The sequence below is a fragment of the Notothenia coriiceps genome, unplaced genomic scaffold (genome assembly GCF_000735185.1).
Source record: "Notothenia coriiceps isolate Sejong01 unplaced genomic scaffold, NC01 NC01_scaffold00023527, whole genome shotgun sequence".
Taxonomy (NCBI): domain Eukaryota; kingdom Metazoa; phylum Chordata; class Actinopteri; order Perciformes; family Nototheniidae; genus Notothenia; species Notothenia coriiceps.
Window position 1 is genome coordinate 233485 of NW_011356228.1, and position 17482 is coordinate 250966.

Below are 17482 nucleotides of genomic sequence, written 5' to 3' on the forward strand. Positions count from 1 at the left end.
TTAATAAGCAACATACAGACATACGTTTGATACAAGAATAACCGGGCGGGCTCCACTCCATGCTTGATATCTAAAATTATACTTACAAAAACATTGAGTACACACAGCTGGATTTACAATGCGCTAAACACACTTATATAAATAACAACCTTGTTTAAAAATGATTGACATTCAAAAGAAAACCGCAGAGACTTCTATTATGGAAATCTGTGAGCAGTATTTGTAATTCTGAAATCCTAGGCTTTTAAAGAAATATAGTATGTGTCTAGGATTTTACACAGTGTACTTGTAGGTATGCACTCTATAGTAAACATCTGACTTGAGTTACAGCAGCAGAGGAAAGGCATGTCTGCTATTAAGGCCGTGTTAACAGTTACAATCACTACTGATGCACCCCCAGGCACTTAGCAGAGACACAAACAGTTCTCTGTTTTGACTGAACATAACTCTGGTTGTAGACTTGAGATTTTACACAATTGGATGTTTACACATGACATTAACTGTAAACAGAGCAAAGTAGCATATCTGTGTGTTTACATCAGCTATGAGTCATAGCTGATGTAAACACACAGATATGTAGCTTACTCATAGCCTATGAGTAAGCTACTTTAATGAAATGACTTTGCGTTAATGTGTTTTTAGTTATACTACTGTTTCCAAGATCTAAATTGAACTTTCTTGTTGAAGCAAAGGTTGGGTAACATATTTGAAACTTAAAAATGCCAATCTTTGACAGGTCAGATTAGTGACAGCATTTTATTTTTGTGTTGTTCACCAACATCAGAATCAGGTTTGATGCCAGGTTTTCACATACAAGAAATGTGTCTTGGTATTTTGGTACACAAAATAAAAAAACTACAACTGTACAGAAATATCAATTCCGTAGAAACATGTACTGTACGCAATGAAATAAATGTAAAATATGGAAAACATATCTGATTTAAAAATAAAAACAGCTTATTTGGCTACTTTGTGTACACAAATGTCCGATTCCACATCTCTGATTATGCTAGTCTTTGTTAATCACTTATCTATTGCACTTTGTAAAGACTTAAATAAAAGTAACTATTATTTTGGTTTTTTGGTTTGTTAGACTCACACAATAATACTCCCAACCCAGATAATGTGATGTAGAAGTACATAATATACTTTTTATAACCAAATATATCATATTATTTGCAAATTTCTTTAAAACGTTTTTTTATTAGGCATTAACATTCAACATTTTTTAAATGAGTTAAATTATACATGGCTTTGAAATTGGAAGAATGTTGCTTCTTTGTCCACTAGGGGTCAGTATTCAACTAGAAATGGTTTTATCAGTGTTTATTTGTGTATTCTATCTAATTTCTGTTCCCACAGAGGGGTACAATGTAAACATGAAACATTTTCCAAAAATGTCTTCATGCTTGAACCATTTTAATATTTTAGTGAGTTTGGGTTTGACATCATGTTAATCCAGCTGCACATTCTATTTTTGTACAAGGGACCAATTACATTTTTCAAAAATGTTGGAGTCTGACCAAGGCTGACACATCATGAATTAATATCCCCTCGAAATAATGTTTAGCCTGGTCACCTTGACCACCAGCTAAAGCAATAGTCAGAGAAACACTGTTCTTATGTTCATGCTGTACTGTAACCACCTATTATGCAGTCTTCTGTGTACAGGCAGTACACATAAAAACCAGGTTGAGACTTGCTGATGATGTCACGGCCGGGATGCCTGGCCCACGTGCGGGCATCAGTGTGTTCCAGACTCGGGGAGGGTCGACAACAACCAGGACTGCGTAGCACAGGCGCAGTCAGATGCGGAGCGAGTCAAATAATCCAACGATTGTCGGATTATCGCCTGTATCCAAACCTCTACCAGCCGATAGCGTGGGACGCTTCCTCTCTCAAATTCGGCGCTGTTTTCATCTCACCTTGCTTCTCCCACCCCCTTGATGATGATTTGCCAGGAAGATGCGCCTGTCTGAAATGTTCGTTGACCTTCGCCTCCGCTCAGCATCGAAGCATTGTGAAGCGCTGCCACAGGAGCGCCCCGGCTCCCGCCGCTGCCCCTAACCTCCCTGCATTGCTACAGATACCCGTGCTGTGACTCTTCTAGCCGCTCATCTTTCATTTTTTTATCAACCAAGACCGAGGCAGATGCCCCTCGCTCTATCATCCCGGATTTTACTATGGTGGAGTTTCCATCTCTCAGTCCTTACTGGCCTCTCATCCGCTTTCTGGTGCCTTTGGCTATCACCAATGTTGCCATCGACCTCGGAGAGCAGGTAATGTTTCTCATTTGATAGCGTTGTTTTTCCACTCATTAACAAAAAGGCAAGCTTTGTCGTCTGATAGCAGTGGCTAACGGTTTAAACGCTTTTTATACACCGCTGTGAGAATTGTGTTTGTGTGTGTCAACCTCTGCTGTTGCTGAGCAGCCTTTTTTAAGCTCCAGATAACACCGTGATAATGACAACCCTGGTGCTGTCAGTTAAAGACGGTTGGCTTGTGTTGTAGCTACAGTTAGCTTAGCTGACAGGCACCGTAAAGGCACCCATTAGGATAGATATACATTATTTAGGAGGAGGGTGAAGAGGAAGAGAGGGAGGGCCTGTGTTTATTCTGAGAAGATGTTTTGTCACCTCTGTCACCAAATGTATTGAGCTACTGCGGGTTTTCATTTATTAACCAGCCTGACCTAGACACGCACTACCTGCATGTGATTTGTTTGTCAAATTATTTATCAGGAAATCTCGGTCATGGCGGATCATGTACACGGATAAAACCTACAGGCATTTGATTTCCTTTTGATTGTCATTTCCTGCTTGGACACTTCCTGTCTTTCCTCAGACTGGTCTGGAGGCTGCCCTCTCCCAAGAGCAGATAGTGTGAGACACACATTGTGGCTTGCTCATGTCAGGATTAAGCTTATGTAATGTCTCTGTTAGCTGGTATAAATAGCACACACAGTCATGCAAAGGAAAAGGGCAGCTGTAGTAGTTGTTCCAAATGGAAACACTTCTGGAATATAGTGTGGGTGTTTCCTGTCCTGACATTATGTTGGCACTCACTGCTTTGCACTAGTCCAAGGTCTCACTTTTTATTGTGCCAGTAAAGCACATGCAGGTCTTCAGTTTGAATGGGATGGAGGGCCATCTGGTCAGAGATAAGGTTCGGCTAAGTCATGGTCATGTGGGCTGGTCACGCTGCCATACTGAACTTCTCTTTCCCCCTCCCTCATGTGCTGTCTCCTTGCCCGGAAACCTCACCCTCTCCAACCCATATTATACTTTCCAGGCCCTCAACAGGGGAATAGCCACCGTCAAAGAGGATGCCATTGAAATGCTGGCCAGCTACGGCCTGGCCTATTCCCTGATGAAGTTCTTCACTGGACCCATGAGCGACTTCAAGAATGTGGGTTTGGTGTTTGTCAACAGCAAGAGGGACCGGAGGAAGGCTGTGTTCTGCATGGTGACGGCCGGGGTCATCGCGTTCGTCCTGCACATCTTGATAGGTGTGTGTTTAAGGGTTGTTTGTGCAAGTCAGATGATATGCTGTGCTTGAACCGCATCCTGTAAAAGTTACGTTATCTGTGGAGTTCTAAAGTTTCATTACTGTATCAACCTCTGACAGCGTTTCTTCCTCTTTACTGCTCAAAACACTGACCTGTGGTTTCCTCTTTTTGTGTCTATAGCTTACACAGATTTAGGATACTATATCATTAATAAGCTCCACCATGTGGATGACTCTGTGGGCAACAAGACAAGAAAGGCTTTCCTTTACCTGGCAGCGTTCCCTCTGCTGGATGCAATGGTGAGTGTACAGTATTGCAGAATTATTTTTACATAATGCAGTCGTGGATTTAAACACCTGACCTACAGAAAGCTGTTTTTGAATCTCCTCTCCAGGCTGGTTTCAAGTGATAGGTGCATTCCCCGTGCTAAAGTCTCTCTTTCATTATGCTTTATAGCCTGTCATCCAGCTTGTGGTTGAGAAAATGCCCAACATAGAGCCTTTTGTTTTGAGTGTAAAGCTTGGTATCTTGGGATAACATCTCCTTCCATTGTTCTGTTTTGAAGGCGTGGATCCACGCAGGGATTCTTCTCAAGCACAAGTACAGCGTCATAGTGGGCTCAGCCTCCATCTCTGATGTTGTGGCCCAGGTAATGAGATCCATTCTTTTCTTTAATTCAGAACATTAAAAAGAGTTGAAGATTTTGATGATTTCTGATCACTGTTCTTCTCTGCAGATTGTGTTCGTGGCCATTCTCCTCCACAGTAACCTGGAATGTGTGGAGCCTCTACTCATCCCCATCCTCTCCCTGTACATGGGTGCCTTGGTCCGTTTCACCATTGTGGGTCTGGGTTACTACTGTAACATCCACGACAACATCCCAGAATCCAGTGGAATGGATGTGGGCGTAAGTGCTGTTTGCTGTTAGACATACGTTTTTGTATAAGTCTCCTTTAAGGATAACGAAAGAAAATTATGGAGAAGATACAAGCCTTTTTTTTTAATTCTAAAGAATAAAATAAGGATTTAGGCTTGTCTTTTCTAAAAACAACAGTGATTTATCTGCTTTGATCCCTGCAGGGCGATGCCACTATCAAAAAGATGCTGAGTTTCTGGTGGCCCCTGGCCCTCATCCTGGCCACTCAGCGTATCAGCCGACCCATCGTCAACCTCTTTGTGTCCCGCGACCTCAAGGGGACCTCTGAATCCACAGAGGTATTAGGAATTTAATTCACCAAACATATCTGAACTACTCTTCTAGAAAGCATTTTCCTGGCACCTCTTATCATGACATAGGGATAACTAAAGTGTACATAAAATCTGGATGCTATAACTAAAGCTGCCAAAAATTACTTAAACATAACACAAGCATAATTATACAGTGCTGGTGGACATCGTTAAGAACGAATTTACAGCATTGTGAAGCCACTGGGCTAATTTTCCCCTCAAGTTATTGCAGATGAAAAGCCAGATGCTTACACGCTCCCTCTGGAGCTTTCTGGCTTACAGAGACCCTAAACTAATGGAGACAACACAAAGCTGTTTACTAGAACGAACTGGAAGTCAACACAGGCTGTCAGTGGTTTGGGTGATTCACCACGTTCATGTGGAAGTCAGAGCATGATTACATTGAGTGAAAACATTCCTTCATGGCCCTACTGTTCCTGCGTAAAGCTGGACACTGCTCATTGTTTGGGACACAATGACCAGCTCAAGGCTGCTTTACAATCGTAGACTTGTTAGAAACCGTACACTGCTATTGTAAAACACCTGTCATTAATTTAGCTGTGTGTGCCGCATGTGGTATTCTCAACATTACAGTAGTGGTGCGATGATGACCTACACTGTCTTTGTCATTCCAGGCTGTGGCTGTCCTCACGGCCACATACCCAGTGGGTCACATGCCCTACGGATGGTTAACCGAACTCAGAGCAGTGTACCCTGCCTTTGACAAGGTAATCCACACTCCTATTACTAGTGTTTGCTGCAGTGGTAAAAGTTTATACCACTAATATTACTCTCTTATCAACAGAACAATCCCAGCAACAAGCTGGACGCTGGCTCCCCTGTCACCAAGTCGCACATTAAAAAGTTTACCTCCTGCTGTCTGGCTATATCATTCACGGTAAGATGAGATTTAATATTTTTCTGACACGTTATTAAACTTTCACAATATGTCACCAATGAGCTCAGCATGAATGTGCGGTGAACCGTTTGTTTTTACGGTCTGGATACAATCCCAAACATCTGACTGGAATATTTAAAGAAAACATTAGCAACAATTGTGATGTCTTTAGCTTTTTATGCAGATATCATTAGAAATGTTATTAGCAAAATTAGTGCTTTTTCATTTATAATATATTCTGATGATTTATTAACTCAATAAAAGTTGACAGCCCTTATAAAGTAACTGATATTATTACTTTGAAGAATTGCTGTCATCCTGGAAATTGATACAGCTACTATTAAGTTCAGTATTCATTTTCATAATAATCACTCCTGCACTTGCTGTGTATTTGTTTACTCTCATTGAAGTGTCCTTCAATGAGTCTTGTCCTACAGTAGGTGTCAGCTGTCCCACAGAGTGCCTTAAGTCATATTCAAACCGAGTCATTGTAATTTCAAAGATGTATTTAAGATTCCTTTTATTCCGCATAAACTGCATATTTTTCGACAGCAGATTTATTATAGATAGTTATTTTGGGGTTGTAAATCTATTTCTGCACGTGTTGATGAAAAAGTAAAAACACGCGCCCACAGGCAGAACGCTCTGCCTGACACACAACACCTCTGCTATGATTACCTTTGCATGTACTGTAGGTCAGGGTTCAGAGCAAAGACTGGCAGAACCAGTGCAGTGTTATGCACAAACATGTTTGACACATTTTTGAAAACATTTCCAAAGGCAGTGCTGTCAACGTTTTTTTTACGAGATACTGAACGTGACCTATTTCAGAAACTAAGACACATTTAGGAGTTCTTAGAAAAGAGCTTCAAGGTATTCGTCCTGCTTCAGCTGTACACTAATTTTCAAAGTAATGGGGGTCCCTAGCTCAGCTGCAGGCGTACTAAATGTACTTTTCTTTTTCCATCCTGTCGTGGTTTCAGGTTGCTGAGAGAGGGAGACACATTAGGATGGTATTTATGAAGAGGCTAAGGGGGCTTTTGTTCCCATGGCTACACTCCCACCGAAGCTTTAAAAGCTTAATAAAAAGACATTCACTTAAAACATGAGTTAACACATTTCAAAAGCCCCTCGCAGGTGAACTTTTTCGGTTAAAGAATGATTGCTGCAGTCACACGCTGTTGCTTTGTTGCAAAAAGTTTAGATAATTATGCCAGCAGATTGACAAAAACACTGTATTATCTAGGTGTTTTCTAGTCAATGATAATACAAAAACAATATTTTTTGTTTAGAAAAAGGAGACTTTGTCCCAGTTTTCGTAGCAACCCGAATAAGAAAAACAGGAAGTTTGTGGCCAAGGTTGGGTCTTTAAGGAGGAGGAGTAGGAGTGTGGCTCGCCAGATGTGGAATCCCAGTGCTATAAACATCCATGTGAGGGTGTGTTTGCTTGACACAGCGGAACAGGCAGATAGATATTATCGTATCGTTGTTGAAAACACAAGCAGACAGCCGTCAAGCCAGAACTTGTTCTGATTATACATGGAAAAGAGAAAACACAATGTACAACAGCAGAAGCAGGCGCAGTGTATTTAAGAAAGCAACTGACTAATGTTCTACAAAAAAACCGTCATCATATGAAAACAGACTGTCTCTAGGATGTCGAAGCAGTGAGTGTGGATGTATCACCTTGTTTATAGAAACCGCAGCTGAGTCAGGGGAGACGGTGGTTTCACTAGAGCCAAACTAATTAGTTATGTGGCTCCATCTTGCTAAAATAATGATAGATGGTAAGGTGATACCAAATGAAATCATCAGTTACAAGTTCATTTATATTGGTTCAAGGGATCAAAAACCACAACACCACCTCTTAAAGGCTTTTGCTCAATTAATTATTTCCCGATTTTGGGAGATGTCTTCTTTCACTTAATTAATTTGTCCATGAAGTATCACTTAGTGCCAGCAGCATAAGGTTATATAAGCAGAAGCGTTTGTCTAAATCGAGTACAATAAATCGCGACGGGATAATACAATTTTAAACCACTATGTTGAAAGCAACATTCAATCGTCTTTCTTTTTGAGAAATCCTTGAGTTGGAATGAGATTTGGTTTTCAAGGTGTATATTAAAAAACAAGGGAACCAAGCACAGATCCCTGCGGTACCCCAGTGTAAAGAAACTGATGCTCTGACTCGTTCCTTGCCAAACTACTTTAAGCAATCCCTGTGAAAACTAAGCTCTTTGAGAAAGGACATTAACCAGAGCATTGCTGTACTCGAGATTGGGTGGACAGGATGATTTTGTGGTTCTTTGTCAAAGGCCAACGGCAGTTCCAGCTAAATGAGGCCTCAGCGTTTAATCACTAACAGCAGTGAAGAAGAAGTGGAAATCATATTGGTTTAATTCAAGTAGATTGTTTTGAGGAAGGAAATCTAAACCTGAGACTTACTTTAAAACTGTGTGTATGTGAGGCAGTAGCGAGACCTGCATGAAGATTTTAACTTGAGGTCAGTTCAGGATTGTCTTGTTCAACCTGCTTAAACAACAACAAGGCTTGGGGCCTGCTTAAACACTGTGGAATGTACCTGGAGCTCAGGGTTCAGTGATGGGAGAAAAACAATGGCCAATGCCAGACTCCTCAACACAATTGTTGTCCTGTTGGAGACAAAATAACAATAAAAGACTTTTGATGAGGATAGCTGATTGCATGTTATTCAAATAAGGAACACTTTTAACAGTGGAATATGTAGATTTAAAAAAAATGAGAGAGCCTGTCTCACATCCTTGCATTGATGCCCGAGCAGCATGATTGGTGGAAAGCGCAGATGGAGAAGCAGACTTTTGGACGCATCTAGGTTTCAGTGGGCTAGAGTGTATAATATGTGACTGGCTAGCAAAGACAGGGATCACATCAACTTTATTGACAGCAGGCTGACAGTAAGTGAGGAATTCTGGAAAGTTTATCAGTATTTTTGGTTTTCTGCACGGATGTGAGATTTGTGTTGGCCTTGAATGACACAAACAGTCTGGGAAAACGCCTTAATCTTAATTTGGAGTGCTGAGAAAATATGTTGAAGCTATTTTAAACAAATTGACAAGATCAGACACGGTTATATTTCTGTTTTACACTCCCTAAAATGTTCATAATACACTAAAAGCTCTGAGATGCTTTGGTAATTCTGCATGTGCCTCCGCTCCTGCTTCTGGAAACAATAGCATTGTCTGTTATGTGTTCGCTCCCTCTCTTGTTTTATGTGGGCTTCAAAGGCCCACATTCAATCTGATACCTCTTGAGTTAATGAACCGATGCAATCTAATGAGGCATGCCGGGCGACTATTATTGAGCAGTGAACACAAAAAATGAATTTTGCTTTTGTTCATTTTGTGTCCAGCTTTGCTTTGTGGTGTTTTGGACTCCTGGTTTATCAGAGAAGATCCTGATTGATGTCATTGGAGTGGATAAATCCTTTGCTGATCTGTGTGTGGTCCCGCTCCGAATTTTTTCCTTTTTTCCCGTGCCAGGTAAGACACTATTAGTTTTTTAGCATCAGTGTCCAGCTGCTTTTCCTGCTGCTGAGGCTCTATCCCGGGAGTAGCTCAGACCAGTGGGATGATTTTTCCACTTTTTGTGTTTGCAGTGACTGTTCGGGCTCATTTGACTGGATGGCTCATGACCCTGAAAAAGACCTTTGTGCTGGCCCCCAGCTCAGTTCTCCGCATCATTGTCCTCATCACCAGTCTGGTTGTGCTGCCTTATATGGGGTAAGTCAACACTTCAGAGAACAGTGTCAGGGTCACAAAGGTCAGCACCGTGACTCAGGCTTCCTCATAATGTGAGCTATTCTGGTCAAATCTGTCTGTTTTTTTAATTCCTGGAAAGACGGATCGGAAAGGATGATTCACTTCCACACTTCTAATATAATCCTTCAGTATAATCCTTTGTGTTTCAGGGTCCATGGGGCCACACTCGGGGTTGGATCCCTCCTGGCCGGCTTCATAGGAGAGTCGACAATGGTTGCCATAGCAGCGTGCTATGTTTATCGACAACAGGTGAGAACATCTGGGTTTAGGTCATTTCAAGCGTGAGAGTACACACCTTTTTCCGTGCTTTTGCAAATCCAATCAGCAACCATTTTTAACCACGCGTGTCTTTCACCTATCATAACAGTGTTTAGAGTGAGTCAGACTCACCAGTTCTCCTTTTCTCAGCGACGTTTAAGGATTTTGTGGTTTTTATTTCCACCGTCTCTGCAGAAAAACAGTGAGATGTCCCATGATCTGGTGGTGGAGGGCGAGGACTCCGCCCCTATGAGCGAGGTGTGCTCCAGGACTCAGATGGACGCCATTGAGGAGCTCCAGGAGGAAGAGGAGGAGGAGGAACAGGAGTGAACTGCAACTGCAGGGGAAAGTAAAGCAGACCTCCATGTGGAATTTTGCTGAAGAGGAGACTTTCCAGTGTTACTGTATGGTTTGGTTTCAGAGGTTCTCCCGACAGACTTTGAAGAAGGGTGACAAGGTCTTCTTCGCGTCGACCTGCACACCATTAACGCACACTGTAAAGAAAGCCATGCACCTCAAAGTGATCATTCATCAGTGTAAATACCGTTACGTCTTCCCCCCTTTTTTCCTCCGTTGTCATAGTTTTGCATCGTCACATCAGGCGCTGTATTCACCACTTGTGTTTACTGGCAAACAAGGGAAAACGACACACGAGAACTGTTCCTCGTCAGCAACAAGAATGAAACGTCTGAGTGGTAGTGGAGTTGCCAAAATACTGAGTTCATTATTTTACGTTATTTTATCAAGATTAAGCGACAAAAGCGTTGCTTGAAATCAAATAGACATATCGTGGGACTTGTTGGGTTGTGCAATCGTATTTTACATACACCGGTGTACAGATTGTTGTTTTATATAGGTAATGCAATGTGTATATTTAAATGCCCAGAGGGGTCAGGAATCCCTCCTTATATCATTGCGTGTGTTACAGAAAACAGTTATGATTGTTCACTTTCCATGCAGTCTGGGAGTCCATCTACTTTTGTTCTGCCAAGCATTTCCCCTGGTAGTTTCTGTCGTACGTACTGTATATACTGTATAGGCATTCTTATTTGGCAAATAAATTGCTTTATTATTAACCTTTGCTTTGTTGACATCTGCTTTAAATCCTTTTGTGTGGTACTTCAGACACCACTGCTGGATGTGTAAAAGTTAGTAATTGCAAAGTGTATCCATTTTCACATTTGTATAAAAGTTTAAGTGGTAAGCCTTTCCTTTGACACAGTTGAAAAAATACTGAAATAACCATAAATCATGTTATATGGGCTATGTATCCCTAAAAGGTAATGAACAAACGGATGCCATTACCTGTAACACCTATATAGCGTTTTGGGAGGGGTATTGCTGCTGAATAAGTAAAGCACAGTCCACACATCAGTTTTAGAGCATAGGAAAATTCATTGTATTCAACCATGATATACAGAAAGAGTCTGAGACCCCAAACAGACTTAATGTTATTTTCTGTATGGTACTTCTTAGACTTATTCAAATTTCTCACAAAATTAGGCAAGGCTTCAACAAGCTGATTAAATCATAAGGAGAAAAAAATAATTTTACAAAAATGGTACTTTAGTTTAATCTAAATGCCATCCAGAAACAGAGAAAACATTCCTGCAAAATGGCATAATCGATGTTTACTGCAAACAGATCAACTTCACCTGCTTTGGAATAAGGGCGAGAAAATGGCCTCTTATCAGTAATAACCAACATTCATTCTTATTGTGCATTATTCCTAAGGCAACATGGCGGACCAAGCGAGCTTCAAACTGAATCCAGTGGCTGGTGGGTGGGACTGTTGCCAGTATTTGCAGCAACTTTGGCAAGTTTTTCCCTTCAGAACAGCTTGGTTAAAAGGCAACATGTTACACATTTAGTTTGACACACACACACACGCATAGTTGCACGCACACACACACACACACACACACACACACACACACACACACACACACGCGCAGTAAGGCACAAGTGTAGCACTGTGGAAAAATGAAAGCCTGGTGACCGCACAACAGACACCACACACACACACACACACACACACACACACACACACACACACACACACACACACACACACACACACACACACACACACACACACACACACACACACACACACACACACACACACACACACACACACACACACACACCTCTGACGCAGAGGTCGTGATAAATATTCCTATAAATCCACCAGTCGGGTGTGAGCTGTTGTTAAACCTGATAAGTCATCAAACGCTCTTATACTAATACACTCATTTCACTTAGTACAAAATGGAAAAATAATAAATTAATATGCAACGTAAAGTGCCCAAATTCCAGTGTGAACCCCATCCATTTCATCTTTTGGCGCTGTTGGCAGCTCTGTTGGTCAGCTCTGTTGTCAGCTCTGTTGTCAGCTCTGTTGTCAGCTCTGTTGTGTTTTGATCACAATTTAACAGAGAAAAAAAAATGTAAAACTAAACATGGGCTTTTTTTTTTACCCCCCCACCTCAAAATGACACCCTCCAAACTAATTTGGATCTCACTGAGATGATCTTGTAGAATCAGATGCACAGATATATACACATACTCAAATAGAAAACTCTGTATACAGTACAGTGTGTACAAAAATGTGTAAACCACATCTTGCACAGGGTCTCAAATCAGCATATCTTTGTTTAAAGGAATAAAGCGACATTTTGGGGGAAAAAACACATGCTTTTCTGCTGCCAGTTAAATATACAGATTGATACCACTCTTAAGTCTGCATGTCTAATATGAAACAACAACAGGCTGCTAGTTAGCTTAGCACAAAGACTCTTCAGACAGAACCAGGATAGCTGTTTCCAACTGTTTGCAGTCTTTATGCTAAACTAATCTGCTGCTTGCTGTAGCTTCATACTCAACAGACATGACAGGAGTGGTATTGATCTGTCTAACTCTCAGCCAAAAAGCACATGTCCCAATATGTCAAACTATTTCTTTAATTGGCGTAAATGTAATAATCTGGATCGACCTGAGGAGTGCTTTGTTTATATGGCAGGAGATTTCTCTGCAGTGGCGATCAGCTCGAGTTGAGCGGCTCGTGTAGTTCTTCCGCAGCTTCTACAACTGGCACGTTGTAGTGGCGGTCGTCCTCGGTGACGAGGCACACGCGCGGCCAGTCGCCCTTATGGTCGTCTGGGTAGTAGGTGACAAACTCCTCCGTGTCGACCTTGTACAGTCTGTAAACTTGGATGGTGCACTGCAAGGCGTAGCCCAGCAGGAACATCTCCACCTGTCGGGGAGATAATAGCACGGTTGGAGTAAACAGCACAGATTTCTAAATGCATAATGTGTTTAATCAGCTGCTCGAGCACATGGTATTTATGGGTGGGGTTCCTTTATGCATGTTCCCTCTAAAAGCCTCAATCAAAACAGTGAAAATAACAATTAGATCACTCAGCAGCTTGTCTCTTCTGAAGCCTGCTCACCCCCGGGGTTGATGGGAAAGCACCAGTGCCAGCATGTTTTACTGCTCAGGTCTACAGTACACACCCGTTCTCGTGACATTTAATACGAGTTGTTTTGCATGACAGCGGTTTATTCAGCCGACATGTATTGCTTCATTCAAACAAAAAAAGAAATCGCAGTTTGCAAACCATAAAAAGGATCATGCAAATGCTCCATAACTGGCAGGAAACTACTGTATGCAGCCAGTAAAACAGGTCTTTAAATGTCTCGTTGAAGTGGGTCTGCGGTTGGCTGGTCAACAAATAAAAAAAAGCGGATTCTTCCTACCTGCTCCAGCCCGGCACTGAAGCCCACGTGTCCGAGGTGGTTGCAGAGGAAGGAGCGGGGGCAGTCGGAGGAGTCGCGGGCGAACAGCAGCCAGCAGAAGAGGGGGACTTCCCCCCCGCCCTGCATGCAGCGGTGCAGCTCCACCGCCTGGCCCAGCATCAGCAGCTTCAGCGCCTCCATCAGCCCCAGCTCCTCTTCTCCGCCCTGAAATACCCGCTCGCAGAGCTGCTGCCGCTCCACAGCAGAGGGGCAGTCCAAGGCTGCCTGCCACTGGGGACACATGGATGACATTCAATCAAAAATAATTCATATTTGTAGTCATTTCTCAAGTGCAAATGGCCAAATATATCTGCTAAATATAGCTTTACTACATACCGTGCAGAGTTTCTATTTAAACCCTTTTCCTCAGACAAAGTATGACCCCAAAAACCACCAAAAAAAACAGTTTCATCATACTTCTATTAAAGTTCCATTATACATATACAGTGGGGCAAAAAAGTATTTAGTCAGCCACCAATTGTGCAAGTTCTCCCACTTAAAAAGATGAGAGGCCTGTCAATTTCGTCATAGTCATAGTCACTCATCAACTATGGGAGACGAATGAGAAAAAAAAAAATCCAGAAAATCAACATGTTCTGATTTTTAAGACTTTATTGCCAAATTATGGTGGAAAATAAGTATTGTCCAATAACAAAAGTTCATCTCACATACTTTTGGTTATATACCCTTTGTTGGCAATGAACAGAGGTCAAACGTTTTCTGTAGTCTTCACAATGTTTTCACACACTGGTTGGCTGGGTATTTTTGGCCATTCCTCCATGCAGTCTTCCCTCTAGAGGCAGTGTGTTTTGGGGCTGTCGCTGGGCAACAGCGACTTTTCAACTCCCTCCAGATTTTCTATGGGGTTTGGAGATCTGAGAGACTGGCTAGGCCTCCAGGACCTTGAAATGCTTCTTACGAGCCGCACTCCTTCGTTGCCCGGGCGGTGTTGGTTGTGGGATCACTTGTCATGCTGAAAGACCCAGCCAAGTTCATTCTTCAATGCCCCTTCGCCTGCATGGAAGGTGGTTGTCACCAAAATCTCACGATACATGGCCCATTCATTCTTCCTTTACAACGGATCAGTCGTCCTGGTCCCCTTCTGCCAAAAACAGCCCCCCAAAGCATGATGTTTCCACTCCCATTGTTTCCACAAGCAGGTATGTTGTCTTTGGATGCACTCGCCATTCTTTCTCACTCCCACACGATACTTTAGATTTTTACCAGTTACTTTATATGGATTTCATCCTGACCATATGACTCCCCATCCTCATCTGGTCATAACCTAAATGACACTTAGCAACTTCCGACGGGCCCCTGGCGCATGTACTGGCCTTAAGCAGGGGAACACGTTGGCACTGCCAGGGACTTGAGTCCCCCTGGCGCAGTAGTGTGTTACTCGATTGGTAGCCTTGTTCTTGGGTCCAGCTCGCCGTCTGGCAGGTCAATTGACTAGGTCCCCCCGTGTGGTCTGGGATTTTTGCTCACCGTTCTTGTGATCATTTTGACCCCATGGGGTTGATGAAATCCTTCGTGGAGCCCCCAGATCCGAGGGAGAATTATCGTGGTCTTGTATGTCCTTTCCATTTTAATAATTGCTCCCACAGTTGATTTTCTTCACACCAAGCTGCTTACCTATTGCAGAATTCGTCTTCCCCAGTCCTGGGCAGGTCTACGATTTTGTTTTCTGGTGTCTCTTGGACGCTTCTTTGGTCTTGGCCCATAGTGGAGTCTTTGGAGTGTGACTGTTTGAGGTTGTTCGGACAGGTTCCTTTATACTGATAACGGGTTCAAACAGGTGCCATCTAATACAGTTAACAAGTGGAGGACAGGGAGGCTCTTAAAGAAGAAGCCAACAAAGGGTATATAACAAAGTATTGAGATGAACTTTTGTTATTAACCAAATACTTATTTTACACCATAATTTGCAAATAAATTCTTTAAAAATCAGACAATGTGATTTTATGGATTTTTTCTTTTCCTACTGTCTCTCATAGTTGAGGTATACCTAGGATGAAAATTACAGGCCTCTCATCTTTTTAAGTGGGAGAACTTGCACAATTGGTGGCTGACTAAATACTTTTTTGCCCCACTGTACATTAGTGGACATAAATATTTGTGGAACCAGCCCAGACCAGAATTACACAACACACGGTCTATTCCCAGCGACTGTATGGAATCCAGACCCTCACACAGTTACTTCTCATGAAGCCTGACTTTTAAAACATGTGATAGTAATAGCTAGAATTCCTCACTAGCGAACAGTGGCAGCGCCTGACTATAAATTAAGTTAGGGCCTCATATGGTTACAGTCAGGAGGCACTGTGATTTGCGGTTAAAAGTTGAAACAGTTTCTTTGAGGCGGAGGGTCCAGTTAGTCTCCTAATTGTGACACTGAGAATGAGCAGAGCAGCATTTAGAAAGAGACTGTTCCATATGGTAGCAATTACATGTAAAAGCCCTGCGGACGAACACCAATACCCTCAGTGTTCACGTATGGCATAAAAATAGTGCAGTGGTTATTCTGTGCATATTTTCAGTATTCACTCCGTACCTTATCCCTCAGAAGCTCCATGTAGCCTTTTAGCTGCAGGGTAGCATCTCCCGTCCCATCTCCCTGCAGGCAGTCTCCGGGAAATGTCCACTGGCTTATCAGACCTTCCTGGGTCTCAAGGCGCTTCGGCAGCTGTAATTAAAATGCCGAGATGAGATTTCAGAGATGAGTATGTTAGCCTGGCAGCCACACACTGGGAGCCTGATCTCACATATTTTGACGCTATAACAAGGCTGTTTTTACATGATTTCTACCTGGGACATTTACCCTTTTTCTCCGTCTTCTAACACAATAAAGCTATAAAACATTTGGACATCTGGGGCAAAGGTGATATTTACAAAATGCTGTTGTGAGCTAAATGCGCTGATAATTCAGAGCCACCAACCGTTACTGTGCAAACACAAATAGCCCGAGGCCCACAGCATACGTTGAGGTCACAGCACTAACGGATAAGAATAATGCAGCTTTTGTCTCTGAACCAGCTGTTTGAGGTGTGTAAAAGCTGCTTAACTGTTTCTACAATCTCATTCTACTCATTCTGACAGAATCAAAACATTGTAGCGCTCTAATAGTGCTACGTTTTTATGAGTTCTCTGATGAACACATATATAGTTATCTAGGAAACTAAGGCTTATATCACTGGCTGGTATTTGGAGCTTCTGAACATGACAATATATCCTAGCAGTAACATGCATATGAGACGTTTAGGGAACATTGGTAAGTTGTAGCATCTGCCAATAATCTTTGAAAGTGGTGCACAAAAGTCTCGTGACCAATTATATAGGGGTGGCTTAGCCTTCTCTAGCTTTAATTACCTATCGCCCTGAAGACTGTCCAACCTGCTGTGCTTGTTACGGCCGTTCCAGGACATGTCTGTTTAACCTGTTAAGCCCCAGCCTGTTTTTCAGGTTTCGAAAATGACATTCAGAACAAATGACTATAACTTCACGTAGAAAAGTAGATGTAGAAAAGTCAGAATCAATAAAGATTTTTTTTATTTTAAAGTAAATTCAGATTGAACACAGTAAAAACAATTAAATTATAGTGTCCGTCCAAAAAAATAAAATTACTTATAGTGAAAACCACCCTTGAATGATGGGATGGTAGAATAAAAGCTTTAGGAATCCAAACTATAACATATAATAAGTACCCTGTATCAAGATTGATGCAAAACAAGTGAAATTTTGACCTTTTTAGAGAGATTTAGCACACAAAAAACAGTTCTGGGGTCATTTGGTGGATTTGACCTTACTCTGGCCCCCCTTGGTCGATTTTGATGATTGACATCTCTTTTTAACAGCTAGAGCTAATGGAATCGAGGGGAGGTTCCACATACACACACACGTTACCAAATAGAGTGGCGAAGTCCATCCCCTTCCGGTGGACCTCCATGGGACCTTATTTCGGAAAAAATATGTATTGAAGTCAATGGAGAGAGAAAG

General features: G+C 42.1%; 2 protein-coding genes across 2 annotated transcripts in view; one reads left to right on the top strand and one right to left on the bottom strand.

The window, feature by feature from the left end:
* The first annotated feature begins 1470 nt into the window (after positions 1 to 1470).
* On the top strand, positions 1471 to 11588 carry LOC104954576 (progressive ankylosis protein homolog). The gene is made up of 12 exons (XM_010781704.1): positions 1471 to 2279; positions 3292 to 3508; positions 3689 to 3807; positions 4074 to 4157; positions 4245 to 4415; positions 4589 to 4723; positions 5371 to 5463; positions 5541 to 5633; positions 9022 to 9151; positions 9268 to 9391; positions 9580 to 9679; positions 9884 to 11588. The coding sequence occupies exons 1-12, from the start codon at positions 2184 to 2186 to the stop codon at positions 10016 to 10018; spliced, it is 1497 nt and encodes a 498-aa protein (XP_010780006.1). The 5' UTR covers positions 1471 to 2183; the 3' UTR covers positions 10019 to 11588.
* A 181-nt stretch (positions 11589 to 11769) lies between these two features.
* Positions 11770 to 17482, bottom strand: part of LOC104954594 (ubiquitin thioesterase otulin-like) — a 9886-nt gene continuing 4173 nt past the window's right edge. The window contains exons 2-4 of the mRNA XM_010781742.1: positions 16041 to 16172; positions 13448 to 13717; positions 11770 to 12944 (exon numbers count right to left, since the gene is read on the bottom strand). Coding sequence (XP_010780044.1) covers positions 12732 to 12944; positions 13448 to 13717; positions 16041 to 16172 — 615 coding nt within the window. The 3' untranslated portion in view covers positions 11770 to 12731. The remainder of the gene's footprint in view (positions 12945 to 13447; positions 13718 to 16040; positions 16173 to 17482) is intronic.

What these genes read in the sequence shown, in the direction of transcription:
- LOC104954576 (XM_010781704.1), top strand. Translation starts at nt 2,184, where the DNA reads ATGGTGGAGTTTCCATCTCTCAGTCCTTACTGGCCTCTCATCCGCTTT. An exon ending in CGTCCTGCACATCTTGATAG is followed by an intron (nt 3,509 to 3,688) that starts GTGTGTGTTTAA and finishes TTGTGTCTATAG; the next exon opens with CTTACACAGATTTAGGATAC. An exon ending in TTCCTTTTTTCCCGTGCCAG is followed by an intron (nt 9,152 to 9,267) that starts GTAAGACACTAT and finishes TTGTGTTTGCAG; the next exon opens with TGACTGTTCGGGCTCATTTG.